The sequence below is a fragment of the Eremomyces bilateralis genome, assembly GCF_010015585.1.
Source record: "Eremomyces bilateralis CBS 781.70 unplaced genomic scaffold P152scaffold_1, whole genome shotgun sequence".
Taxonomy (NCBI): Eukaryota; Fungi; Ascomycota; class Dothideomycetes; order Eremomycetales; family Eremomycetaceae; genus Eremomyces; species Eremomyces bilateralis.
Genome location: NW_022985067.1, coordinates 1,976,580 through 2,000,269, shown reverse-complemented (window position 1 = coordinate 2,000,269; position 23,690 = coordinate 1,976,580). Strand labels below are relative to the sequence as shown.

Genomic DNA, 23,690 nt, shown 5'->3' with positions numbered 1-23,690 from the left:
GATAGGGAGTAGAACTACTGCGAGATGTCCGATTCTAGCATCTACCAGGGCCAGACTAATGTCATTACCGTAATACTAGCCAGGCCGATGTCACGGGAGTCCCCTCCTTTCAAACCGTGAGACGCCCTTAGCCAGCGTACCGTGTGCATTGGTCCTCGCAAGCTGCTTCCGGAATCACATCGCCCTGATGCGCTCATGAGACCTGGCTCGTCGTACATCCATGCCAATGTTTGGCATCCCGTAAAAATCACCTTAAGCAGTTGGCCCTAAGCTTCCACATCGACAACTTTAATTCGAATGCCTTTTGGAGTCCAGCTTGGGCGACGGGGTCAAGAAGTCATGGGTTATCCGCACATTAGAAATAATCGTCTCAAAGAGTTCCATATGGAATCGCCGAAACAAAGCACCCAATGTCGATATATCAGTGCTGGATTGGCCAAAGAAGAAAGTCCATCCACTTGATACCCAGACACATCCGTGGTCCTTTTCCGAATGCCACGAAGTACAGCTCCAGTGAATGGCCATCCGAGGCTTTTGGACCACCCACCCAGTGCTCAGGGACGAACTTTTACGGGTTAGGGAAGATCTTTTCGTCGAAGAGCACGTCCATGACCGTCACCGAGACAGGAGTTCGGCCCCGTATGATCCAATTCCGATACTGTAGAGGCTCATTTAGAACGCGCGGGTCGCGTGCTGAGAGGCCTAGGACAATCGAAGCCCTCCCGAACGCAAACTCGAAGATAAGGGAGAGTTTTGAATCGAGCATAACTCAAAGCCTCGTGAACAGACAGATCCGGAAAAGCCGTACGAAGCTCTTCGTGCAAGGTAGTATGAACTTCGGGATTATCAAGGATGTGGAAGACAGTCGTGCTTAGTGCCCAGGCAGTGGTTGAGATTGCTGCGCCGAAGAAGCCTAGAGCTTCGTCACTGAGCCGCTCAGGTGATTTCCGGTCTTCTGGAAGTTTTGAATTCACAATCTCATGGAATATTGTTGGTTTCTCGGTTGCTTTAACTCCTCCCTCGATGATGGAGGTGATGATCTGTCGAAGGTCCTGAGGAACCCTTTTAGTGAGAAGCCGAACCCCATGGATATGCTTACCTGGTGAAGTCGATATATCTGGGCGAGAGACGGGTTTATAAACACGGCGACTCGGTCCGGAATTTTGTACAAGATCTAAAAGGATCAGACCAGGGAGAGAAGGGAGAGTCCTCTACTCACAGCATATAACCAAGGGAAGTATAGCGTCAAGGAACCGTTACGGTCAAGGGCTGCGAAGGCGTCATCAAATGATACGTTAAAAGCCGAGGGCCCAAGATAATTATAGTTGGAACCAAACGAATACGCCATAGTACAGTATGGTCACCGACGAAACACCCCAGGAGTCCTCGATAGCCAGAACCTCATTCGTAGCATAATACCAGGCAATTCGCTTACACAAATACTCAACCTTGCTCTGGACAAAAGGCTCAAATACATGATTGCTCGCATAGAGAATCTGTAGTATGTAAGAGGCGACTTCGTCAGCTGAGATCTAGTAGAGGTACATGGAACTTAGTGCACCATGCCTAAGGTGGTGGATGCCATGGCCCAGAGTCGTAAAACGCATGTTCGTAGAGGGGAGTCAACCAGTCATACCGTCATATCGATTGGCTTTTGGGTGGCGGTTGTAGAGCGTATCAAAGAAACTGCTGTCCTCCACATGCAGTTCCTCTGGTGATATTCGGAAAATTGGCCCTGTCGGTATCGGAATGGCATCCAAATGATCGGCCTTGAATATGACTCACCATATGTTTTATGTAGCTCCTAGATATGGAAAGTGAACTGGCCGCCCCGGACCATATCATGATAGAATTCGTACCACCGACCGGGGGTTGCAAGTTTCGGTCCTGAGAACTTTGCAATGGGAGAAAGGTGCAGTCGATATACTGCAATTCGAGCTAGATTGAGAAGGTATGCTAAGCATATACCGAGGATTATCGTGGTTGAAGGCAGCGAACTAGGTCTCTAAAAGTCGGGCCGTCCATGGCGAGAGGTGAAACTGTAGAATCCCATGGTCGACTGACAAGAAAATACAAACTATTTAAGCTCCGTTCATCGCAGTAGTCGCTCGATTGAGGTAGGTTTTGAGGTTTTGCTGCCCTCATGCATTCCGATAGGCTAGAAGTCTGTGTGACCAAACCACGCCAATGGAATGAATATCTGTTCTGATCTACGGCGAGTATGTGCTGTACTAGGACACGGCTCTGGAAATCCAGCGGAATTCCCCTCTGCCGAAGCTGTCTCACGACTACTTCCATGTGCAATGAAGCGGAGCCGCTCCGTAGACTTGAATAGCTACTGCAATAAGAAAATCGAATCAACGATGAAAACCTCCAAGCTCTTTTGCAGGTTTGAAACTCCGGATGTACAAATATACGCAGTGTTGCCGGTCAAGGCGTTCGGTCGCTGCCTAGGATAGTGACATTATCACTGTCATGGTCGAGCTATAGTTTTGGTCGCATCTAGCGTCTATGGTAGAACAACAAAGTCATGCAGGTATAGCAGCACGGTGGACGCCGGCTTTATGAGAACCTCGACTCTTCATTCATCCGTCTATCCAATTACCCAAGAAGTAGTATATCCACCATTCCGCTTTCAAAACCCACTGGATTTTCGCCTCATCGCACATGACACAAAAAGGTATCCATGAAACAGAAACAAGAAGGTTCCGGGTAATACGATCCTGAAACGGCCCGCTGAACAAGACAGTTCTGTCTAGGAAGATAAGTAGTAAATATATAGAACCCACACAGACGGTAATGTATAGAGCACTTGAGATGGCGATATGAGGGAGTGGCCAAAATGTCACAAAAAAGAAATGACACCGCCCAAAGCGTCGAGATAGAAAGTGTGAGAGGGGGTGAGCCTCTCTGATCAGAGGATCGCCGAAGGGGACTGGCTGGGACAAACGTTCTCTTCCCGTCTACTCCTCCGAAACGGAAAAACTCCAAGCCCGCAAATCCATTTGGTTTAATCAGCATAGGGTCTGCACATCCCCAATATAGTGTTTACAAAAAGAAATGTTGTATATCGCGATAGGAATGCTCGCAAGCGATAGAGCATGGAAAAACAAATGCAGCTGCTAGTTTCGCCTAGCGGGTCAGCGGTATCTCCGCGCTGTGTTGCTTTTCTCGTGGGTCAGATACGGATGAGAAGTCGTGGGGTATGGTGGAATGTTGTGACTCCAGGTCGTCATCGTCGTCGGGCGACTTGACCTCGCGGGCGATTTCGACGTAGTCGTACTATCCACCGAATTAGCAAATTCTCCAGTTGGCGGAGATAATAACTTACGGCAAACTCGCCAATCTCCGCATCGTCAATGCCCATGATCTCTTCCTCATCGCTAGCACGTAGACGAAGTACGGGAATGAAGCGCCCGATGAAATCGAGGGCACCAAGGATGATGCAGGTGCCGACAAAAGAATAGCCTCCGCCAGCGACGGAGTCGGCAAGCTGGTAGGCGATTTGGATCCAATGATGGACGATCCAGCCGCCCTCGATGGTGCTGAAGCCATCAAGGTGAGCGATGTATGGTCTAGACAAAGTCCGTTAGTGATGGTGAATGAGTGAGCGAAAACAAGCGAGCTTACGCAGCGAAGAAAGCTGTCAGGATGTTGCCGATGAACCCACCGACAGCATGGACCGCAAAGATATCAAGAGCGTCGTCGCAGCGTAGGAAGTATTTGATCTTCGTGGCATAGTTGCAGCCAATGCCAGCGGTGACGCCGAAGATAACGGCAGCCCAGGCAGGGACGTACCCTGAGCCAGGAGTGATGGCTACTAAGCCAGCAATGACACCAGAGCAGAAACCGACGGTGGACCATTTGCGCTCAAGACGGTAGTCGACTAAGCACCAGGTAATACCGCCAACACACGCGGCTAAGTTGGTGACAACCGCAGCCATGACTGCCCTCAAGCTTGCGCTGAGTGCAGAACCCGCATTGAAGCCGAACCAGCCGACCCACAGGAACACGGTTCCGATGACGATATGTGTAACGTTGTGTGGGCGGTAATTAAGCTCCTGAGTTCCGTGGCCGCGGCGCTTGCCGAGCATGTACGAGTAGGCAAGGGCGGCGGAACCGGAGGCAATGTGTACTGGGGTACCTCCGGCGAAGTCTAGACCACCCATTCTGTAGACCCAGCCAGAGGGGTTCCACGTCCAACACGCAATCGGGTCGTAGATTAGGGTAGTCCAGATGAACATGTAGACGATGCAGGGCAAAATTTTACCGCGCTCTGCGACGGCGCCGATGGCGAGGGCAACCCTGAAAGTCTGTCAGCCGGGACACATGGGAGATGGCCATGGGGGGTCCAAACTTACGTGATGGCGGCGAACATGCCCTGATAAACAGCAAACAGCAGATCTGGCACCCTGTCGCTGGCCACCGAAGGTGCACCCAACACGTCGTTGAACCCAACGTTATGCAGCGTTCCAATGAACCTCCCCGCATGGTGAGAGAAGGTCAAGCTGTAACCCCACAAAAACCATTGGAATGTGACAACTGCCACCGACATGACGGATAGCCATAGTAGAGACAGAGCGGACTTTCGTCGAGCGAGGCCGGAATAAAAGAAACCGACACCCGGGATCATCAGCAATACCAATGCGGTGGACATCATGACCCAGGCAATGTCGCCGGATTGGTAGAAGACATTTAGATTTTGATCGAGGGAGTCACCCCCGGTACCGGTGGTGACATTGGCCATGAGCCATGGGATATAGCTATTTTCAGCCGCCATGGTCCCTGACGAAGCAGCGGATTCGGTGGCCGACATTTTGCATAGGTTCCCACGGTATTTCGTGAATAGACGGCTTCTTGACCGTCTGTTGAGATCGTGCCTTGCAAACCGTATTCGACAAGGGGTAAAGAGGGTACGAGATCGAGTTATATAATAGCATATAACTTGGTTCTCTGGATGAAGGAAGGAATGGTGGTAGAGAGCGACTGTGATTCAGAAAGCTCACGCTAGAAGCAAGGGAACCAGGAGAGGCAACACGTTGCGGGGAGATATGGGGGCGCAACTTCGCTCTTTTCCAAAGCAGCTATGGTCTGGGTCGTTCCGAAGTTGCGAATTTCGGGCGTACCTCTTAAATGATTATGGCGAACAACGGCTGCTCGACAGCCACGAGTGCGCGCTCGCCGAGGGAGGTTCTTGGGTGTGTCGTCTTGGTCGCACGCCTGAAGTTGAGAAGGACGAATTTGTGTAACAGGTATCCGTAATACTTTTCCCTGTCGGATACGGCGGCGTTCGATCGTTCCTTGGATCTGTTGGAGGGACCACTTGTAGCTTTGTTGCTGGCACCGGGTACCTGTCTGACCAGAACTATATTGCGCTAACGGATTACACAATCTCGATCCTTTCTTTCTATAACTTTGAGCTAATTTTGGGTTAAATATGCACATGGACGAGGGTCATAGCAGGAAGGAGAATGGATGAAGGAGCGGAGTTATCGCAGGAAAGGTCGCATTCAAAGGGAGAATAGGATCGAGCAGTGAATTAGAGACCAAAAAAGTGCGTGGAGGTGCGTATAGATATTGAGAGTAGGGTAATGGGTTGCGGCGCATTGGTACGTACAGGTACGAGGGATGTGATCACCTCAATCTCGTCCAAATCTGGGCAGACAACGAAGGAATTGGTCGCTACTCGTTGGGCGGTGGTCACAACAGCATGACGAAAGGGAAATGGTAGAGATGCGCAACCAGGTGAAGGGATAGAGATGGATCGCAATTCTTGGGAGCGAGGCAATAATTCCTGGAGGATACCAGCCAGCAGCTCCAGGAAAGGAGAATCAGAGGAGTCAGGCTAGCAGAACGTGGTAGTGGATCTGAACAGGCACCTCTCTACTCTCCAGTCGGGAGAGCGGGGACTGATGTTTGGAAGATGTAGATAATACTGCGTATCAGTGTGCCGTGTACGGGGCAGCAGTGTCGATACGGATGACCGATGACCGGATGAAGAGACCCGGCGATAGGGAAATCAAGTGAGTGGACATGGGGGTCACAGCGGGGGTTCATGCTGTGGCGGCGATTCCATGTCCTGTGAAGATAGGCGCTCTGGGCGGAAACAAGAAGTAAAACGAGGAATAGGATGAATCGATGGCTCCCAATTTTGCCCTAAATCCATCTTTTCTCAATCGATCTTTTAGTAATGTAGTAATAGAAGGGCTGCCTGTTTGCTTCAAGACAAGAGCTACCCCATAAGAGTATCTGATCGTATTGCTGAACTGTACGAATGCAGGATAGTTGGAGAAGCAGGACGTCAGATCATCAATTCGTCAGTTCACGATCGACCAGGGGCAACAAGGGAGCTTATCGCGGGCCAACCATGAGCCAATCCTGATGACCCAATGGCTCCTGTGATCCAGCCACATTTGCAAGGTCCTGATCCAGTCGCGGTTACTAGTAGGTGGAACGAGAAAGCCTTATCGCTGGGGCGCTGGAACGAGAGAATGGGGGATGCAGTCTCTCTGCCTAACCCGCGAGGCGGCCCTGGTTCTAGATCCGACGGGTCGGGTATGTAAGTACGGAATATTCCGTGTTAGAGGCCAAGCTATTATTACGAATTCAGGATGAACATCTCGATGAATTGATGAGCCATCTGATGCTGGCTGTTGCATGGGAGTAGCAGAGTGTGGGCGTGAGTGGGGGGAAGGACGGAATGACGGGAATGTCGGAGCGAGACCGCAAGGCTACAAAGCGTGGGGGGTCTCCAGTCCAGTTGATGTCAACTCCAATATTCTTCAGTCTCCAATCTTCATCAGATATCCAGCTCATTTCTTGGAGGTTCTTTCCAGAGTACCGGAGTCCTTTTCAATAACTATTCGAATATTACTAACCCATATCAATCAATGTTAAAAGGCTCCTGAATGAATGGCGATCTTTGCGCTTTCTTATTGCAGTTCTGTCCTTGGCCCTTGTGTACTCTATAGACATTGTCCAAATCTCATTTCATTACAATACCCATCTTTAGATACCAATACCGTCCCTTTCGCTTCTTGGACTGAATCATATCTATTTCCATTTCCCGTTCCGGTGCTCCAGGACCAACGGCCCCGTCACCGTATTGATACTTAGTACGTCGGTCATGATCCGATTTCTTGGTTCTCTCATTACAGTTCTGTCGCGGTTTTGGGTCGGAGCTATGCCGTCTTCAAGGTACCGTTGAGGTCAACTCGAAATCAGTATCGATCATCTTGGTTCATACCAAATTTATGAAGCCAAAGGAGGGCAAAGCTGGTGTGAGAGGTGAGAGGGGATTGATCTTGCTCTTGGGCTATTACGGAGCCCAGTCAATGCTCCTTAAACGTTTTGCTCTCGTTAACAATCCAAAGCTCGCAGTCGCCTCTATAATGTGAGAGCGGATCCCATATTCGGTCGTCTGGGCTCGTGGTCCAATTCGGCGGTGGGTTTTCTGCCAGCAGGTCAGTCAAGTGGCGTTCGGAACCGTGTCTTCGCCTCTACGGTTTCCTTGCAAGACCTTCGCGTGAGAGGCGGGTTGATAGCTCACGACGCCATCATCACGAGAATTACTCATGCAGTAATTTCCGGTAGATGCTCTTGTGTTCCATCATTTCCATGGGTGATAGATCAAATAAGCCGTCTGTGCCGCGTGGTTGGGTTGCGTTGGGTGGTTGCTGGGCAGCTGGGGAAGTGGCTGGGTTGGCAGGGCACCAGCCACGGGGGTGGCACAAACTAGGTACTGTTACAGCGTCCTCCCTGTCCGGTCCTGTCAACATGAAGTTAAATTAAAAGCAACGTTGATCGCGAGTCTTTCAATCCTTCTTCTCAAAATCACATTCTGGAGCAATTCGAATTTCAGATCATACAGTCATCATACACCGTCATCATACACCGTCATCATACACAGTCATCAATCATCATACAGCGTATTGTTTGTGTATCTTTCGATTCCACACCTCCTATCCAACATCAGACCTTCAGTTCTTACCAGTTGTCCGACTCAAACAACACTTGAGTTGACTGTCCAACTTCGGGTGTAACAGAACATCAGAATCTTTGACAACCTACTACTCTTCCCACATCATCCTCCCATCAAATCTTTACAATGCAGCTTCCTACCTCCACCACCCTTCTCCTTACCCTTCTCACTGCCCTCACGTCCGCACTCCCACAACCGCAAGCGGACTCCTCGGTTGTGGCGGACCCCACCGACCCTGGCACCACCACTCCCGTTGATAATCCATTCACTATCTACACCAGCATGACCGACTCCCTTGGAGTCATCACTGGCATGCCGTCCATCCCCGCCCTTCCCTCTCTGCCAACTGCCGTCACCGAACTCCCCAGTCTCATCACGTCCCAACCCATCCTCGCATCTATCCCAGCGGGTCTCACGGAGGGCTTGAATACCGTCACGCTCGCGAATACCACCGCCGTTGTGAGCGTCGGCTCGGACATCACCAGTGTGGTCGAACCTTCGACGACCACTTCGAAGAGCGGTGCGTCAGGTGGTGCGTCAGGTGGTGCGTCGGAGAGTGGCTTCGAACAAGGTTCCGGAAGCCCTTCGAGCAGCTCCGGAATGGCAGCCTTGCCCACCGCTGCGGTTGGGTATGCTGCTGCCGGTTTGGGACTAATGGCTGCGATGGTCATTTAGTGGGAAGACGGAAGAAAATGGTTTGGGGCGTCGCGCGTTGATGGATAGCGCATGGGAACATTGGTAGTGGCGTACGCAAGGAAGGATTGGTTATGTTTGAAATACCTTGGGGAGTCAGTCAGTGACTACTGGATGGGATCGTTGGGGAATAATGTCTAAACTTGAGGGTATATAGAATGTCTCCTTAGTACGATGACCGATGTAATATAACCATAGGCTAGTATGTACTACAACAGACCACATTACAATTACGCCAACATTCCTCGCTGTTTCATCAAGCGCAAGTACTCATGAGACCCGTACGCCTCTCTGCTGGCCAAACTTCCGAACCTTGTCCTCCATGTCCGGTCCAACGAAGTAGTAGATCCACCCGGCAAGCCCGCTCAGTAACACGTCCCCTAACATCCTCGGACTCCCATTCAGGCTCCCCGCCTTCATGGCCCAGCTCAGCAATGTTGTCGTCGGCATATACTCCCCGTTCTCCAGACCCTCTACCAATGCCTGTGCCACGACCTTCGGCGTCTGCGCCGGATCGCCTTCCTCCAACATCTTCGTGACCGGGTGCTTCACCTTGTTCTCATTTTCGAAGCCGGGGGAAAGGATGTTCGCCGGCGTGGTCATGCGGATGTCGACGGGTCGGAAATCAGGGTGCGAAGAGTATGCGCCGGTGTAGAGCTGCAGTTCTTGCCGCAAGGTATCGCATAGCGAGCGGAGGGCGGCTTTCGCGGGGGAATATGGAGAGTATCCCGCGATGCCGCAGTATGCGAGGACGGAGGAGGTGAGGATGAAGTGACGCGGCTTTTTCTTGCCGGCCGGGGACGACGGTGACCGGGAGGTAGTTGTAGCGCTTGAGGAGCCATCGAGGAGGGGCCCCAGCCAAATTTTCAGCGCGCCATGAAGGAGGTACGTCGCGGCCCAGTAATTGATGTCCATTTGGTCCCGCAAGGTCTTGGTCGAGATATCCATGAACAACCCCGGATGCGACACGCCGGCACATGCCCAGATGATGTCGGGCGGATTTCCATTGTTCCATTCCGTCGCTTTGGCCAGGAGCTTGTTGTTTTCGTCCTCGGAAGTCACGTCGGCACTTAAGTATTCGAATCGTTGGGAAGGGGATTTCGCGCCGGAGCGGATGAACTCGAGGGCTTTCTGGAGTTTGGAGACATCGCGCGCGACGATGATCACATTCGCACCCTTGGAAGCAAGTAGATAGCCGATGGCTTCTCCTAGTCCTTGGGATGCGCCTGTTATCAGCACGGTCTATATCGGATGTTATCAATATTAGACTCTCAGACTAAACCAAAGGGAAGGTACCGTACCTGTCCGTTGACTTGGAAATGGGATTTCCTTGAGAACCAACCCATGCCTATGTATGCCGCGATGGTAAGGAGGGTCACAAAAACAAGTACCTGAATGGAAACTTCAAAGGCCATGTCGAGCAGAATACGATGAAGTAAGAAACATGAAGGAATCGGTCAGCAGCGGAGAGATCCTTCCATCAGCATTCCAACGCAGTGACCAGACCGTTAAACCTGAATATTACTCCTCCCTGAGTCCTTGAGTCCGATTCGGCAAGTCCTGACCTGCAATCCACTTCGACCACCACATGTAATAAATCTAATAATTCGCTATCTTGGTTGGCGCTAAAACCAGAACCGTTAGAGCAAGAATTGGTTATTGGATGTTGCGGGGACTTCACAAATTTCGCCGCACTTTTCCATCGCCGCCGCTCCAACGCAATTCTATCAAATATCAACCTACTCCATACCTGCACAAATTTGGGATCCTGGGCTCCCATTTTTGACTGCATCAAGGAACCCGCCATGGCTAAAAAGCGAAAGGCTTCGGGTCGTGCTCCAGCACAGCCAAAGTCATTCGACGAGATTGACCCAAGTCAATCGAAGCTTCGTATCAATTCCTACGAAGATGTTGCGGACTCGGAGGATGAGTTCCACTTGAATCAAGACAAGGTTCTGCTAGACGAAGGTCCGCAGGCAAAGCGGAGGAGACGGCTTGCAGAAGAAGGTTGGTCATTATCCCATGGGAAGTATCTGTAGAACGGATTTGCTGACAGTAGCAGATGAGTTCCTCCAAGCGTCCGATGAAGAAGTTTTAGCCTACGATGACGAATCCTCCGATGTTGACGAATACGACGACGAAGGGGAAGAGGGCATGCTTGAGCCTCGAAATGGCAATTACACATCGAAACCTGGTCTCCGCGACGGACTCAGGGACACGCCAGAGGATGATGAGGACGGGGAAGATCTCCACCACTGGGGCAAGAATAAGGAGAGTTACTACGACGCCGATGTCATCGAGACCGAACAAGATGCGCTCGACGAAGAGGCCGAAGCCCTTCGATTGCAAAAGAAACATCTCGAAGCATTGGACGATGCAGACTATGGTTTCGACGAGTCTACCTGGAAGCTTGCTGGCAAAGAAGAGAAGGCGGTTCTCGGTGCGGGAGTGGTCACGGAAGTTTTGCCCGACATTACCGTAACGGACGACATGGGCCCGACCGAGAGACTGAAGCTGCTTAAAGCGCGATATCCCGAGTTCGAATACCTGGCACAAGAATGGAACGACCTCCGTCGGATACGCCCAACGCTTGCTGCAGAGGCAAAAGCTGCGCAAAAAGCGAAATCGAATATACAACGGAATGACACGCCATTCGCAGTCACGGCATTCCGGACGGCTGATTCATATCTGGCGGCATTGACGATGTATTTCGTGATCCTCACATCTCCTGCTGCGAAAGAGGATGCTGCGCTGGCGAGGTCCCCTGTAGAGATGCGAGAGCATGGCATCATGGACATGCTGATGCGATGCAGAGACCTCTGGCTCAAAGTCAAGGAGATGGAAGTGTCTATTCCTTCGAGTCCAGCTGTTGGTGACATGGCAACGGAGTACCTGTCCGATCATTCTTCATCCCCCCTAGTGTCTCCAAGTATTCCGAACGGACAGCTTCTGAGTGAACTGGAAGATGCGGAATCTCGAGGAACGGAGAAGCGAGACGGGAAGCCAAAGAAGCGTGTCATCGACGAACAAGCAGCCGAGGCAACCCGGCGCACACAAGCGCGCATCGCAGAGATGAACAAGTTCCTAGCATCGGCCTCCCAAAATCCCCTTATCCCTGTGGCTTCTACTCAAAAGGATGGATACGATATCGAATCCGATGACGACATCGGCGAGCCCGCACCGCTGACCGAAGCGGAGGCGAAAGAAAAGGCCCGCAAGAGGAAGAGTCTCCGGTTCTATACCTCACAGATAGCTCAACGGGAACTGAAGAAGGACCGGGCTGGACAAGGACAAGGTGACGACGATTTGCCATACAGAGAGCGCTGGCGAGATCGCGTGGAACGGTTGAACAAGGAGGCTGAGACGCGCGGAAAGAAGAAGGCAGAAGGCAAAGAGGTGCTGGGCGCGGAAAGTGGCAGTGAAGACGAGGCCGAAGCATCCAGGTCGGCAATTGATGATGAGGACGACTACTACGACTACATTGCCAACCGCAACAAGAAGAAGAAGGATGACAAAGCCATGGCGGCGATGCAGGTGAAGGCAGACAAACTGAACGCGCAGGTGGTACCGGTCGAGGTCGTCGGCCCGGATGGCAAGCGGAAGATCACGTATCAGATTGAGAAGAATAAGGGGTTGGCGCCGAAGAGGAAGAAGGACGTGCGAAATCCGCGTGTGAAGAAGCGGAAGAAGTATGAGGAGAGGCAGAAGAAGTTGAAGAGTATTAAATCGGTGTTTACAAGCGGAGAAGCACGAGGCGGTTACGGTGGAGAGTTGACGGGTATCAAGAGAGGGTTGGTCAAGTCGAGGAAGTTATAATCGGGCAGAGTGGGAACGTCGTGGCAAGAAATACGGTATCATTTCCGAGGCTTTTGTGCATCTTGGCTATGTCGTTACGATCAACATCCAAGATGGAATTGACGCTTTCCTACCAGCAAACTCATTCTTAGATCATCGTCTTGTCCTCTTCATAATCCTCGCATTCATACCCACTACTGCCCTGACCAAGTCCCAGTCGCCTTCATCTCCAACCCAATCCATGACCACGATCCCAGTACCCCAATCACCCTGATCCCCATGCTGCTGCTTGCCTGCCAAAAAATCTATTGCGGCCGGATTAAGCTTCGCAGCAATCTTATCCGGCCAGCAACCGGGACTCCAGAAATTGCTAGCGGTCAAAAAGTTCACAAACACTTTCCCGGTATCGCCTTCCGTTGGCCATGTCACGCCGCCTGCCCGTGCCAGATGCTCGGTCACATATTTGATCTTATCATCAATATTCACGGTATCTAGCACCTCGCAGAAATCCTGCACGCGCACATCGCCGGTCTCACAGTCCTGGGTATTGTATGCCCAGTTCTCCGCATTCAGGCCTCCCCACCCGCGTCCATCGTTCCGTTGTCTCAATTCATCGGACAGTCCAAACCGGCGGAACAGGACGATCTTACCCCGGGCCTCCCCCAGCGTTGGGACCCTCGGTTGCGTGAACCACTTCCCCTCGTCCCCGGCATAATGCCTCGCCAACTTCTCCGCCAGCTGCGCATCGTTGTGCGTGCCGGGTCCCTCGCGCTTGATCGACATGATGAGCGTCTCGCTGGGGTGCTGGTCCAGGAACTCCAAGCTCTCGTTCATGAGGTCCCGGAAGTGCTTTTTCCCCGTCAAGCTGATGGGGAACACGCCGTGCACGAGGACCAGGCCGTCGTGGTTCGGGTTCTCCGGCTCCTCGGGCTGCACGCGGACGTCGAAGAATCGCACACCGTTGAGAAGCTGCTCGCGTGGGGAGACGGCCTGGCAGCGGACCGAGGGAAGCGCGGAATGACAGGTCGGACTATTGTGTGTGCCGGGAATGGAGAGCGCGGATAAGGGGAGGTGGTCGGGCAGTTCACGCATCCAGCTGTCGAGATGGGCGGAGGAGTATACCGCCAGGGTGGAGGAGCCCGAGAGCCAGATGCCCGTCAGCTCCCGTCGGGGGCTTTGGTCCAAGGGGGTGAAGGTCTGGCTGCCATATTTGGGTTGCGGCCCAGGCACGTCGATGCGGTAGCGCTGGTTGTCGACGGAAACCGTGAGGCGGGCGATGTCGTCTGCCGACCGGTCTGTTGGCGCTAGATCCGTGCTTCGTGCCGCAAAGGAGTCCAAGGGGAGGTCGACATCTTGACGGGCATAGGGTTGGGCGTTGTCGGGGAGTTTTCGGGATGGAGGACCAAGGGAGGAAAGGCCGGTGGCGTTGGAGACGAACTCGGTGACATTGCGGGTGAGGCTGCTCAACTTCTTGACGTGGCCGGGGTCGTCATGGCCTGGGGGAGAGAAACGTTCGAGGAGGACGACGGTTATGGAGTCGGAGGTCAAGTTGCGGATGGTGATGTGAGGGGCCATGGTGGGGTGATGCCAAGGAGGTGCCAAATCCGGAGGGGAGCTTCGTTAGGGAGAATCGTACTTTGTTGGCGGAGACCGGCTCTCACAGCTAATTGAGCAACTTTTTGAAGTGGTCAACTGGTTTATCGTACTTACAGGAGCGAGTCAGGCTAGCATTGTCGCTGGATGCTCTCAGTACTTGTACGTCGGGGAGATTGACTGAATCTGGGGTTGGAGGGGTTGCGTCAGCATCCATGCCGGCGTATTTTGGGCTCCTTTAGACTATGATAGATTCATCGCTTTATTGGCCGGTCTTGCTCGATCTGCCCCTAGTTTACGGGGCCCTGAAGATTCTGCTACCGCCATTCTGTTTCCAATGGGTGGCGTACTGTTGGACCAGTTGAGATCGCTCCTGCAGGTAGGCGCTGCAGCTCATGCAGGCTCAAGCGAATGGTTGATGAAATCAGAGATCCATACGAAACGATCAGTCCAAACGAAGCATTGCAATGAATAATAGATTGGATTAAGTGCCGCCATCTCCGTGGTCGCGACAACAACAAAACCATCAGGTAGCGGTAAAGGGTATAATGCTCCTGAATGGACAAATCCTCCACAAAATAGGACTGCCACTGAGTATAGCTGAAGCAAGTGCTGAAGAACACAGCAATGCCACAAATTCCCTGAAAGTCTCTAACCCTCACTGTAGCCGCCATATGCTCCTCAACAACACTCCAAAATGCTGATGCAGGATATTCGATAGACTTGGAAGGTCCACCGTGGGTAGACCTGCGAGTCCTGTCGTGTGATAGTGCAGGATCGAAGGGAAGGAGATTATAAAAATGCGACGATGACGACAAGGAGGAAGCCTTAACTCTGCTCCTTTCGTGTCGATCGTGATCATGGTAAAGGTATGTGTGACGAATGCATCCGTGAGACATGGAGTGCGAAACCTTAGAACCAAGAACACCCGTATCCATCAACACCCTTCTAAAGTCCGATCGCCCCAACAGTCCATTTCACTGTCTTGGGATCCGCCTCATTGAGGACGCCAGGGATCCGCATGACCTCCTCATTGCTAATCCTCCGCATCCGCGTGGAGCTGGTGCCAGCACTAGTCGCCTTACGAATGGGGCTAGAAGGGCTAGAATCGCTTTCTGGTGAAGCTGACTTCTTCTTCATCCGTGTGGACCTCTGCACACCAGGGCTCTCCTCCCTCTTGCGATTGTCTAGCTCTTCGTGCTGCATCGGAGTGATAGGGCTATAAGGCGGGCGAGTAGTAAGACGTCCTCTTGTCTTGGTCAAAAGAGGCAGCTGAGGACGCTTGACCTCCTTTCCATTCCCATGTCGAGCAGTGTAAATCTCGCTCTTCATCGGAATGGCAGAGCTTGCTTGGAAGGTGACGTGCAGCGGGGATAGACGATTGGTGATCCGCTGCCGCCCAGCACGTGCTGCTGCCTTCTCTAATGAAGTTCCATGTTTCGCCGTCACATACCGGATCCAAGCTCGCAGGCTCCGCTTGATCACGCCTCTGAATTCATTAGGTTCATCGGTCGGTACGAACTCCCTCCCGTCGAGAGTAAGCGGGCGGCTTTTGAACGCTTTGATGGTCTCTTTCCTGAGCTGCCACAGAGGCATTCTGTAGAGTCTGAGCTTCTTCAGATGAAGGGGATTCGCGGTTTTGACATGATGGCCCCCCAGGACAAGTAGGCGGTGGCGACAGGCTGCAATCCGGGGTAGATTCCCCCGGAGAAGGATGAATTTTGAATGACCCAGCTTGTTGGCGCGTCGAGGGAGACCTGTACCGGCATCAGCTAAAATGAATTAAGTGACTTAGATCGTTGAAGATATACGCTTCGGTGGGAAAAGTTGCGCCAATGGGATATCATCCGGGTTGGGTGGCGCCTCAAGTGGATAGACATCGGCGTCTACTCCGGTGGGAATATGGTGCATTCGAGCATCGCTATACGATATACTCATGAATGAGCCCTCGGCCGGCACTCGACTACCATCGATAAGTTCAATCCTGTCCCTGTTGGACGAACCATCGGTGCCCGAACCGTCATCAGACTTGGAAATTTTGGGGCCAGATCGCTTCAAGGGAATTGAGCTAAGCGAAGTATGAAGACTCTGGGAAGGCGAGTCAGGATGGGGAGAATGTTGCTCAGGCTTTATGATTGCCGCTGCCTGCCCAATATTTTCTTGCGATTCCAAGCGGGATTGCGATGATTCGATGGCGAAGGGATCGGGAAGTTGAAGGGATGAAGTGAATTTCGAGGGGGTGTGAGTGACCGGGATGTGAGACCGCAGCTTGGCTGCATTGTTGTCGTTTTGGTCGATGTGGGATCGCGGCCTGGGTGCATTGTCGTCGTTTTGGAGCACAGAGGTTGCTACCTCTTTGCTGTCGTTGCCAGGCGCTGGTATGACGGCATGTTCAACCTCAGCACTCTCCTTTTTGACCGGTTTGACATTTGCGGGCTGTTTGGATTTCTTCGACACGCTAAAGGTATTTGTGAGTGTTTTATTATTCCCCACTGTCGCTTTCTCTTTCTTGCTCTTGCCAGACGCAGCCCGCTTCGCCCGCTTAGGCTGGGTATTCTTCTTAGGAGCCCCTTTCTTCACGACATTGACCTTTGTGCTTGGCTTTTGAGACTTCAGCATGTCTACAATGGAGGTTGATTCCGGTTTCATTGTCTTTCCATCTGCACCATCATTGTCCCCGTTTAGTTGGAGAGAAGACACCGACTTCTCGTCCAGCGAAGCAAGATTCGAATCTATGGCGACTTCGGTCTTCGGGCTTGCAATTGGTGTAGGGATACTGCTGGCGCCTTTCGATTTCCCGAGGAAAACGCCCATGAATGGGCTGGATTTATCGGACGGGGCGCGGGTTTCATCCGATGTTGGATCCTCGTTCCATTTCGGCATGGCAGCGAGGCGAGCAACTTCATCGCAGGGACCCTTGACGATAATATCCCAGCAGTTCTCGAGACCGTATCCACTAGGTTCCCGACCATGGTTAATCCACACCGTGAGACCGTCACGACGACCTCGTACAACGCCTGCCAGCTCTTTCGCGAGTTTTCGGATGCCATAGACTTTGAGGGTGGTGCCAACCACTATCAGAGCATCGGGGCGCGTGCGCAGATCGGCCGACGATACTTCGCCAATGGCCTCCTCGTCCGGGTTGTGTTCATTGTACAGGACCATGCGGGGACGTAATCGGCCAATTCCATGCGAGCGCTTTCCAGCGTAGTTGGTGCGGGTGAAGTCGTCGGTTTCGCACTGCTTGCACAGAGGCGCTTCCGGACCATCGAAAAGAGAACCGTCAAATTCGGAAAGGGTCTTGCATTTGCTGCACACCATTTTTTCGAGGCTTCCGTGGAGTTGGACGGTCTTGGGCCATGGCTTCTGAAGCGGGACCCTAGTCTGCAATGGCTCCATAGAGGTCTCGATGCCGTCCACGTTTTGGGTGTACAGGCGCAGCAAGCGGCCCTCATGAGCGAGCCTGGCGAGAAGGTGATGAAAGGGTGTCGGTTGGGCTTCGCGGGTCTTTGCTGACATTTCTCGCACCATGTGGTGGAAGCTGGAGGTCGAGGAGTCCTGACTGTAGACGGAGGCGTCGAACAAGTCTTTGCCAGAGGATTTCAACTTGTAATCCGACCTAAGAGTCTGAAAAAGGCCTTCTTTGGATCGGAAATCGGGAACTAATCACTATCAGCGAGGATTCGACGAGACGAGGCACAAATTCGGATGGGTTCTTACTCCCAGCGGAGACGGAGATTCCAGCACCGGCAATTACAACGACCTTCTTCTTGCCATGCAGGAGTTTCATCAGAGCTTCAATCGGTTTGTCCTGGCCATCGGGAGTTGGGGTGACGCTGAGGTCCAATCGCAAAGTCTCACGAATCTTTGGACCAGCAACGCGCCTTCGTTTGGGAGGTGGAGGGCCTTCGGCATCGGTGGTTGTGGGGTTGGTGATGCGGGGAGTTGGCGAACCGCGATTTGAGGACTGTTGCGACGACATTGGCGAAAGATAATGGTGAAAGGAATAGTCGGGTGGAGGCGAGGGAGAACGGGAGGCGAGAGAAGACAGCGGTGAGCTGCTTCGATCGGAGTCGCGGTCGAGATCCATGATGGCGACGGTGACGGTGACAGTGACGGTAATGATGATTTATGATGAGAATGGCAGTTTCCGGGGGAAATGAAGAGGAAGAACAGGAGGAAGAAGAGAAAGGAAGTGAAGTTGGAAGGGAAGTCGAGTTAGGAAGGCGCGGGGGAGGAAGTGAAGCGCAAAACACGCAAAACGCGGCAGGAGCGACCGGCGGTTCGTTCGTTCGATGGGTGTAGTGACTTCGACGACAACAAATCACACATCGACGACGCCGACCAACAACGAGCACACAACCTCGCTCACTCGTTCGGCCCACTCATCCACCCCGGGGCGATACGGTTATACGACGATAAAGCGATGTAGCGCGCATGGACGGGGGGTGGTGATGGTGGTCCTGGTTTCAACCCTGAGAAGCGAGAGAGAAAGAGGATGTAAAGGTTAAGAAACGCTGACGAGGAAAGAGAAGGAAAGAGGAAAGCGACAGATGAGGTCCGGCAACGTCGTCTCCCGTTGGCTGGTGCAGATTCCTAGTGCAGATTCCTAGTTCTTCAGGGATGGGGGACGATGACTGGACGATGATTCGCTCACTCTGATGCTACGGAGGAGCATTACCATACTTCAGCAGGACTGCATGTTGACTTTCTGAACAAGCGACTGAAGGGAGCGGGGAGTGTTGGGGTGTTGACGGGAGCCGGGAGGCGGGAACTCCCCCAACTTTGATCAAGGTTGTTGGGCTGCCAGCGGGGGTCCTCAATGCGACGATGCTACCTTCTGACCTTCAAATCCAACACAACAAATTGATGTTTGCTGAAACCATAGGTTATAGGATTTAGGTAAACAAGGGCTAGGTTGGATTCTTCCACTTGAAAATTTAAATGCCTTGATAAGTAGAATCCCGAATCCATTGGGCACGCTGCCACTTCCTGTTTACTTGGGCGTGCTCAATTGCTCACTTCGACTTCTACGAGCCATCGCTGCCATCCAAGTTCCAACATCACAGACCACCCAGGGCACCCACAGTGTAGGCGGTTGCTGGGGCGTTGGAGGTGATGAACCCGCCGATTTGAGAGGTGGTTCCAGGTGCGTGGCTAGGTCAGTGCTTCCAACAATGCAATCTTAGTTATAACCAAAAAAGTAAGTACCCGAGGTGTTTTAATATCATTTGCAAGTAATTAATCCAAAGCACGACGGTTGGATCAATTGAGGTACTATTATTATGATATTGTGATGGAGAGCATAACAGAACAACTGAATGAGGAACAAGCGCGTCAGATCCGCGTCTCGTAGCCTGATTGCCTGAGGCTGAAACGCTTGTCCTCCTACACTGCCACAGCATATTTCATCGCACAGCCACATTCATCACCCAGGTCTGGTTCTCCACTCTCCAGTCGCTGATCATCTCCATTATTATTCACCACAGCATCAGATTGCATGTTCCTTCTAAAAGCCCTCAACACCATCATTTTAGGTGAAGACCCGACTTTGATTTCTCCTGAATCTTCGCTATTCATTCTGCTAACATTGTCCCCTCCCACATCATGTGCAAATAATCTCATATCCCTCGCATGACTCGAGAGGAGTCTACCAAACTCTCTGCAAGAAACGCTCTACGACAATACCACATTATAGCATCATCGCATTGCACCAAAGCTTTGGAGTCCGCCAAATGACCGGGTTCACTGTTACGCCCACGCATGAGTACATACCGTTCTAAAATGTGCCGTTGTCTTAATCAAACCTGGAGTTACGGTACCAGAAGCCTATTGTCGCCCCTTTCACAGTGCTAGTATTCTCCCCCTGTTCCTATAGGATCCGCCCACCATGGCGGATGAGTTCAACCTGGAGGATGACTATGGAATGGATGTGGATGATCTCTTTGGCGACTCCGAATCTGTCAACCTCGGAAGTCAACTTGGGGGTCAGATCACCGGAAATTTGGATGGTCATGAATTGAATGGCCAACTGGGCAATCAGTTGAACGGACAGCTGCCAGTTCCGATGCCCCCTCGTCCGCTGTTAAAATATCTGCCAGAACGTCTGGCGGACTTACATGCAGCAGGTTGCAAACAGTAAGTCCTTCTCCAATGAAACAGGGTCTCGACGTCTAATTCCGCTGAAGGAACATCTCTTGGTCGAGATTCGGCCTTTTGGCCGCCATCTCCTCAGACAACAAGTCGGTAGAATTGTATAACTTCTCCCGGGATCCACAAGATGGCGAATGGAAGCTTTCGCAGAAGATTCCTTTCCGAATCCCACCGTTGCCCGAAGGTAGCTATTTCTCCCACGTCGCTTGGAGTTACTTAGGAAACGACCTTGCTTTGGCGGACTCGGTTGGTCATGTTCATGTATTCAGCATGGGAAATTCCCTTGGACGACTTCAGCCCTTGCATTCGACCTCGAGAGGCCATTTCGGCGATGTCACTTCCATCGTGGGCCTGCACTGGCTCCCCGTGTTTCCTCAGAACCAAAAGGTATCCATTCCCAGGAATTTCCGAATTCTCGTCCTCCTCTAATCTGCAAATAGAACCATGTATTTTGGAAAGGTAGCAGAAATCAGGGCGAGTGGAACTACCAACTGTCCAATCACTTGTTCCCCGGTCCCCATAACCCTTGTGAGGGCCGCTCTGCTGTATTGGTACTTCACAAGTCCTCCCAGCTCCGCCTGTTATTTCAAGTCCAAGACGGGCGATGGTTAGAGACTACTACTATGCTCCCTGACTCAACCCAATCATCCGAGTCGTTGCTGTCGCATGCAGCTTTCGCGCCGGAGAACCTACCGGACAATGGTATGTTCGTCTTCCGACAGGGACTGGACAATCGACTTACAATGTTTCGTAGATCCCACGCTGTTGATGGCCACGTATAACATGTCCTGTAGTCTAAAAGTGTGCCGCATTCGAATTGAGTGGCAGCCTCAAACGGCCGCGAATCCAGGACAAGGCAATGGGGAAGGGCCTACCCTCAACATGCCTGCCATCAAACTCTCGCCTGTAACATCTGAATCCGACTGCTTTCCCCCGTCGAGTCTAACGAGTGAGGGAGACGGGCTATCAATCGAACCAAGACCTTACATTCCTACCCTCACACATCTCGAATTCCTTCCTTCGGAGCCAGAGCGGGTGCATGCGGACAAAACGTATCCTACCGTCCTTGGCGTATTTCATGAGTTTTCCGCACCCTCGTCTGCGGATGCTCTTCTGGGTGATACGTCTCGTCCATATTTCTGCCATGCTACGGCTTGCGCTTGGGAATTAAAAGCAGCACCTCCCGCAAAGCTGTCCGAAGCATTCGACTCGCTGTCCGGGAAGAAACGACCCCTCTCAACCTACTTCCCTCAAGGACAGCAGTGGCGACTACACCAGAAACCGGCTTGGTCTTCAAATGTCGCCGTAATCAGTATTGTCTCTCTACGCTTCAATACGGTTCTGGCCGTCGCATATGCGGATGGGAGTATTGAGTTCCGAGATCGTTCAACCATGTCTACCATCGTTACAGAACAGGACCCGGCAGAGATCTATACGCTTATGCAAGGTGGCTTTGCCTTCCTAAATGCCCCCCCTTCTCTACACATCGCGTTTTCGCCAAATTACTGTATCGCAGCCGTCCTTCACGATGACGACGAAAAGACCGATAAAGGGTCTAGGATTACGATCCGGAAAATGGAATATCTTATGGGCGACTTAGCGCACCCATCAGAAGGCATGGCGACTGCTCCTGGATCAGGAATGGTCTCAAATGCTGCGGTGGCATTAGCTCTGCATCATTCGTGCGCTTGCGGGCAATTGTGCACGACGGACGATATTTTCGCGATGCTCGGATCGAACGCTCATGTCTCTGTCATCAATGAGTTCTTTCAGCAAGCCATACGAGCCATGAATCTGAACCTAGATTACAGCACGGAAGAAGCGCAAAAGAACGCTTACCAGCTGTTCAGGGTACCTGCACTCTACAAAACGTTGAGTGCACAAGCGGGAATGGGAACGGTGAAACACGGGTTCAGAAACGTCAGCGGAAAACTGGCGTGGATCACCTTGAACCTGAAATTGATAGCTACGAGTTTGACGATGAGTATACGCCACAACGAACCGCTCAAGCTAGGTATGCCATATTTAGGACCACGAGACAACTACATCGCTAACTGAACCAGATCTCGCCATTTCCCTCATCGGGCATGTCAAGTATAGCCTTGATTTCCTTGTCTACGTCCTTCAAGACCTCTATGACCTCGCTCGCGAGCTGTTAGGTCATGAGCAGAACCTCGTACGCATTCAATCCAAGGTCGACGATGCCAATTCCCCGGTGCTAGCCGTCATGCTCGCCTCGGTTCCTCGCCTCCTTATCCGAACTTGCGTTCGCAGTTTGAAGAACGCGTACATCCATTCCATCAACTGCATGAAAGCTGCGACCACCCCGGACCAAAAAGCCGACTGGCACCGCGTCTCCGCACCATTTCGTGATACACCTCTTCTAGCCTTGCTACAGCAACAGCATCTGGACAACTTCCTGAAAGAACTCGACGCAAGCATCAAGCAGTGTTACGCCGCCGCTCGCGAGCCGGGGAAAAATGGGCCAATCTCTGCCGACGGGCGCTCAAAGATCGAGCGGGAGCTGTTCATCACCGGGAAAATCCCGCCGCTACTCGGACCAGCGGTCGTCCGCATCTTCCAGGTTTCACTGCCGAATATGAGCAAGCATCTCGACCCGTACCGAATCTACGCGCACGATGTAAGCTGGCTCGGCCTTACCGATGACGGACCTTCACGACGCTTCCTCCCCGCTTCATACGATCTTTCCATCCAGCACAAGCGATCCGCGCCAAATGATGGCGCGGAGCCTATCCAAGCCACCGCTGGCGCCCCTGCCAGCGGAAAACAGCCTGCCAACATGGCAGGTTCTACAAATGCGAACAACGCGCCCGGTAGCGCCGCCGCAACTACCGTTCCACCTGATCAGCCGCCAATTCTGCGTGCAACGATGGTACGAGCACCGACCGGATCATCGGCCAGCGGTGGACGTCCGGTACCGATGATCGATGTAATCCGTAAAACGCCCCTGCGCGAAGGGGCAGCGATCCGGCGGTGCACGCGATGCGGCAGCGTTAGCGAAGAGTTGGCGTGGGGCCCGGGGATGCAGCCGTGGATGGCGCAGAACTATAAGGCGTGCGTGTGCTCATGTAGCTGGGCGTGTGTTTAACGAGTGAGGGAGAGAGGAAGAGAGGATGTGATGTGTGTCCGGAGAGTCGAGGGGAAATACCAAGGTCGTTAAAACCAGATCCGAACTTCTTCTCAAATCATCCAATTTTTGTTTGGAAAAGATCTCAATACCAAAATCCATTCAGACTCCAGACATCCCGTCCTCAATGCAATCAAACAGGTACGGCACCTTCCATAAATATCGGTATTGAATAATGTAGCACCTGTATCCCACGTGACTCCAGCCCCCTGTCACGTGCCCCTCTTTGTGACGTCGTTTATTCGGTGCTACATCTGTTGCTATGGCCGTCGGCCGATTGAGGATGCAATTAGGAAAATTTGTCCCTCCCCTCCACATACGTTGCAA

At 52.3% G+C, this 23,690-nt stretch overlaps 10 protein-coding genes across 10 annotated transcripts; 3 read left to right on the top strand and 7 right to left on the bottom strand.

Annotated features, from left to right (window-relative positions):
- Positions 1 to 575: 575 nt before the first annotated feature.
- P152DRAFT_445597 (uncharacterized protein) lies at positions 576 to 1,348 on the bottom strand (the record flags this gene model as incomplete). Its single annotated transcript, XM_033677866.1, has 4 exons — positions 576 to 658; positions 809 to 1,052; positions 1,100 to 1,174; positions 1,220 to 1,348. The coding sequence occupies 4 exons, from the start codon at positions 1,346 to 1,348 to the stop codon at positions 576 to 578; spliced, it is 531 nt and encodes a 176-aa protein (XP_033539157.1).
- Positions 1,349 to 2,582: 1,234 nt separating this feature from the next.
- Positions 2,583 to 3,126, bottom strand: P152DRAFT_22004 (uncharacterized protein). The gene has a single exon (XM_033674484.1). It carries the CDS (start codon positions 3,019 to 3,021, stop codon positions 2,659 to 2,661), a length of 363 nt encoding a protein of 120 aa, XP_033539156.1. The 5' UTR covers positions 3,022 to 3,126; the 3' UTR covers positions 2,583 to 2,658.
- A 6-nt stretch (positions 3,127 to 3,132) lies between these two features.
- Positions 3,133 to 4,747, bottom strand: P152DRAFT_387284 (ammonium transporter; the record flags this gene model as incomplete). The annotated part of the gene is made up of 4 exons (XM_033675881.1): positions 3,133 to 3,282; positions 3,332 to 3,575; positions 3,631 to 4,305; positions 4,362 to 4,747. 4 exons carry the CDS (start codon positions 4,745 to 4,747, stop codon positions 3,133 to 3,135), a joined length of 1,455 nt encoding a protein of 484 aa, XP_033539155.1.
- Positions 4,748 to 7,719: 2,972 nt separating this feature from the next.
- Positions 7,720 to 9,129, top strand: P152DRAFT_454109 (uncharacterized protein). Its single transcript, XM_033678527.1, has one exon. The coding sequence runs from the start codon at positions 8,108 to 8,110 to the stop codon at positions 8,654 to 8,656; it is 549 nt and encodes a 182-aa protein (XP_033539154.1). The 5' UTR covers positions 7,720 to 8,107; the 3' UTR covers positions 8,657 to 9,129.
- Positions 8,800 to 10,387, bottom strand: P152DRAFT_454108 (putative oxidoreductase,short chain dehydrogenase). The gene is made up of 2 exons (XM_033678526.1): positions 9,976 to 10,387; positions 8,800 to 9,916 (listed from the first exon to the last, which is right to left on the bottom strand). Exons 1-2 carry the CDS (start codon positions 10,087 to 10,089, stop codon positions 8,945 to 8,947), a joined length of 1,086 nt encoding a protein of 361 aa, XP_033539153.1. The 5' UTR covers positions 10,090 to 10,387; the 3' UTR covers positions 8,800 to 8,944.
- On the top strand, positions 10,052 to 12,556 carry P152DRAFT_21995 (uncharacterized protein). The gene is made up of 2 exons (XM_033674483.1): positions 10,052 to 10,681; positions 10,737 to 12,556. The coding sequence occupies exons 1-2, from the start codon at positions 10,480 to 10,482 to the stop codon at positions 12,488 to 12,490; spliced, it is 1,956 nt and encodes a 651-aa protein (XP_033539152.1). The 5' UTR covers positions 10,052 to 10,479; the 3' UTR covers positions 12,491 to 12,556.
- Positions 12,473 to 14,232, bottom strand: P152DRAFT_454106 (phosphatidylinositol phospholipase C). Its single transcript, XM_033678525.1, has one exon. It carries the CDS (start codon positions 14,042 to 14,044, stop codon positions 12,623 to 12,625), a length of 1,422 nt encoding a protein of 473 aa, XP_033539151.1. The 5' UTR covers positions 14,045 to 14,232; the 3' UTR covers positions 12,473 to 12,622.
- A 28-nt stretch (positions 14,233 to 14,260) lies between these two features.
- Positions 14,261 to 15,265, bottom strand: P152DRAFT_21972 (uncharacterized protein). Its single transcript, XM_033674479.1, has one exon. It carries the CDS (start codon positions 14,998 to 15,000, stop codon positions 14,380 to 14,382), a length of 621 nt encoding a protein of 206 aa, XP_033539150.1. The 5' UTR covers positions 15,001 to 15,265; the 3' UTR covers positions 14,261 to 14,379.
- A 406-nt stretch (positions 15,266 to 15,671) lies between these two features.
- P152DRAFT_22030 (DHS-like NAD/FAD-binding domain-containing protein) lies at positions 15,672 to 18,254 on the bottom strand. Its single transcript, XM_033674486.1, has 3 exons — positions 17,783 to 18,254; positions 15,907 to 17,724; positions 15,672 to 15,821 (listed from the first exon to the last, which is right to left on the bottom strand). Exons 1-3 carry the CDS (start codon positions 18,150 to 18,152, stop codon positions 15,679 to 15,681), a joined length of 2,331 nt encoding a protein of 776 aa, XP_033539149.1. The 5' UTR covers positions 18,153 to 18,254; the 3' UTR covers positions 15,672 to 15,678.
- Positions 18,255 to 19,820: 1,566 nt separating this feature from the next.
- Positions 19,821 to 23,603, top strand: P152DRAFT_21888 (uncharacterized protein). Its single transcript, XM_033674471.1, has 5 exons — positions 19,821 to 20,200; positions 20,251 to 20,602; positions 20,656 to 20,917; positions 20,970 to 22,229; positions 22,279 to 23,603. The coding sequence occupies exons 1-5, from the start codon at positions 19,953 to 19,955 to the stop codon at positions 23,322 to 23,324; spliced, it is 3,168 nt and encodes a 1,055-aa protein (XP_033539148.1). The 5' UTR covers positions 19,821 to 19,952; the 3' UTR covers positions 23,325 to 23,603.
- Positions 23,604 to 23,690: the final 87 nt, after the last annotated feature.

Coding starts and splice junctions, on each gene's coding strand:
- P152DRAFT_22004 (XM_033674484.1), bottom strand. CDS start 3,021: ATGCTGATTAAACCAAATGGATTTGCGGGCTTGGAGTTTTTCCGTTTC.
- P152DRAFT_454109 (XM_033678527.1), top strand. CDS start 8,108: ATGCAGCTTCCTACCTCCACCACCCTTCTCCTTACCCTTCTCACTGCC.
- P152DRAFT_454108 (XM_033678526.1), bottom strand. CDS start 10,089: ATGGCCTTTGAAGTTTCCATTCAGGTACTTGTTTTTGTGACCCTCCTT. Junction 9,917..9,975: donor ATTTCCAAGTCAACGGACAG/GTACGGTACCTT, acceptor CATCCGATATAG/ACCGTGCTGATAACAGGCGC.
- P152DRAFT_21995 (XM_033674483.1), top strand. CDS start 10,480: ATGGCTAAAAAGCGAAAGGCTTCGGGTCGTGCTCCAGCACAGCCAAAG. Junction 10,682..10,736: donor GAGACGGCTTGCAGAAGAAG/GTTGGTCATTAT, acceptor TGACAGTAGCAG/ATGAGTTCCTCCAAGCGTCC.
- P152DRAFT_454106 (XM_033678525.1), bottom strand. CDS start 14,044: ATGGCCCCTCACATCACCATCCGCAACTTGACCTCCGACTCCATAACC.
- P152DRAFT_21972 (XM_033674479.1), bottom strand. CDS start 15,000: ATGGATACGGGTGTTCTTGGTTCTAAGGTTTCGCACTCCATGTCTCAC.
- P152DRAFT_22030 (XM_033674486.1), bottom strand. CDS start 18,152: ATGGATCTCGACCGCGACTCCGATCGAAGCAGCTCACCGCTGTCTTCT. Junction 17,725..17,782: donor AATCTCCGTCTCCGCTGGGA/GTAAGAACCCAT, acceptor GATAGTGATTAG/TTCCCGATTTCCGATCCAAA. Junction 15,822..15,906: donor GGCGCCACCCAACCCGGATG/ATATCCCATTGG, acceptor TGATGCCGGTAC/AGGTCTCCCTCGACGCGCCA.
- P152DRAFT_21888 (XM_033674471.1), top strand. CDS start 19,953: ATGGCGGATGAGTTCAACCTGGAGGATGACTATGGAATGGATGTGGAT. Junction 20,603..20,655: donor TGTTTCCTCAGAACCAAAAG/GTATCCATTCCC, acceptor ATCTGCAAATAG/AACCATGTATTTTGGAAAGG. Junction 22,230..22,278: donor CAACGAACCGCTCAAGCTAG/GTATGCCATATT, acceptor TAACTGAACCAG/ATCTCGCCATTTCCCTCATC.